Consider the following 1,050-nt stretch of genomic DNA (forward strand, 5'->3'; position numbering starts at 1 on the left):
ACACACACACACACACACACACACACACACACACACACACACAGATATTTACATGTACCAACAATGACACTGTCATCACACTTCCTGATCTGGCTGGTACAAATCAGAAGTGCTTCCTTAATTTGGTCTATAGCTCAATGAACTCCTAACCAGCCACTATGTCTTTTGTGGACACTCTGCGCCAGTGGGACATGGCTGTAACTTGTGTGGAAAGACAGGATTTGTCACAGGCACTCAAGATTTTCCTGGCTATCCAAGAACCAAACTCCAAAATTAGTTTTGACATTGGCTGTCTCCATCTTCTTAACCAAGACCTGGATGCTGCTGAAAAGGTATGTCTGAAGTTGTTCAAATGCAAGTCTAATATTTCACACCAACATCTACAGTTTTCATTTCATAATTACACTAATCAAAAAGTAAAATCTTGTTCGGATGTAGCTTATAAAGCTGAGATGAGTGCTGTGATATGTTGCAGTCTGAGTGCAAGTCACTGAGAAAGAAGAAGTAGAGTTTACCGTTTCTCTTTTCTTCTAGAGGAAGTTACTGTGTTTTCTGTTTCTCAGGCGTTTGATTGCAGCATACGCAAGGATGAACATTTGGCTGTTGCCTTCTTTCAAAGAGGAATGACGTTTTACAGGAAGAAGAGGCAAGACAGTCATCTCAATTCAATGGCCACATTCATTCTTTAAAGGTCCCATAACATGGTGCTTTTTGGATGCTTTTATATAGACCTTAGTGGTCCCCTAATACTGTATCTGAAGTCTCTTTATATAGACCTTAGTGGTCCCCTAATACTGTATCTGAAGTTTTTTTTATATAGACCTTAGTGGTCCCTAATACTGTATCTGAAGTCTATTTTATATAGACCTTAGTGGTCCCTAATACTGTATCTGAAGTCTCTTTTATATAGACCTTAGTGATCCCTAATACTGTATCTGAAGTCTATTTTATATAGACCTTAGTGGTCCCTAATACTGTATCTGAAGTCTTTTATATAAATGTAAATGTAAATGCGTGCGTTATTTATATAGCGCTTTTCCAGTCTTAACA

At 38.3% G+C, this 1,050-nt stretch overlaps 1 protein-coding gene across 1 annotated transcript in view; it reads left to right on the forward strand.

Annotated features, from left to right (window-relative positions):
• Positions 1–101: 101 nt before the first annotated feature.
• ncf2 (neutrophil cytosolic factor 2) overlaps positions 102–1,050 on the forward strand; it is a 28,639-nt gene continuing 27,690 nt past the window's right edge. Inside the window, exons 1-2 of the mRNA XM_032510783.1 lie at positions 102–332; positions 564–646. Of these exons, the coding sequence (XP_032366674.1) occupies positions 159–332; positions 564–646 (257 nt within the window). The 5' untranslated portion in view covers positions 102–158. The remainder of the gene's footprint in view (positions 333–563; positions 647–1,050) is intronic.

Source organism: Etheostoma spectabile, unplaced genomic scaffold, assembly GCF_008692095.1.
Source record: "Etheostoma spectabile isolate EspeVRDwgs_2016 unplaced genomic scaffold, UIUC_Espe_1.0 scaffold272, whole genome shotgun sequence".
Classification (NCBI taxonomy): domain Eukaryota; kingdom Metazoa; phylum Chordata; class Actinopteri; order Perciformes; family Percidae; genus Etheostoma; species Etheostoma spectabile.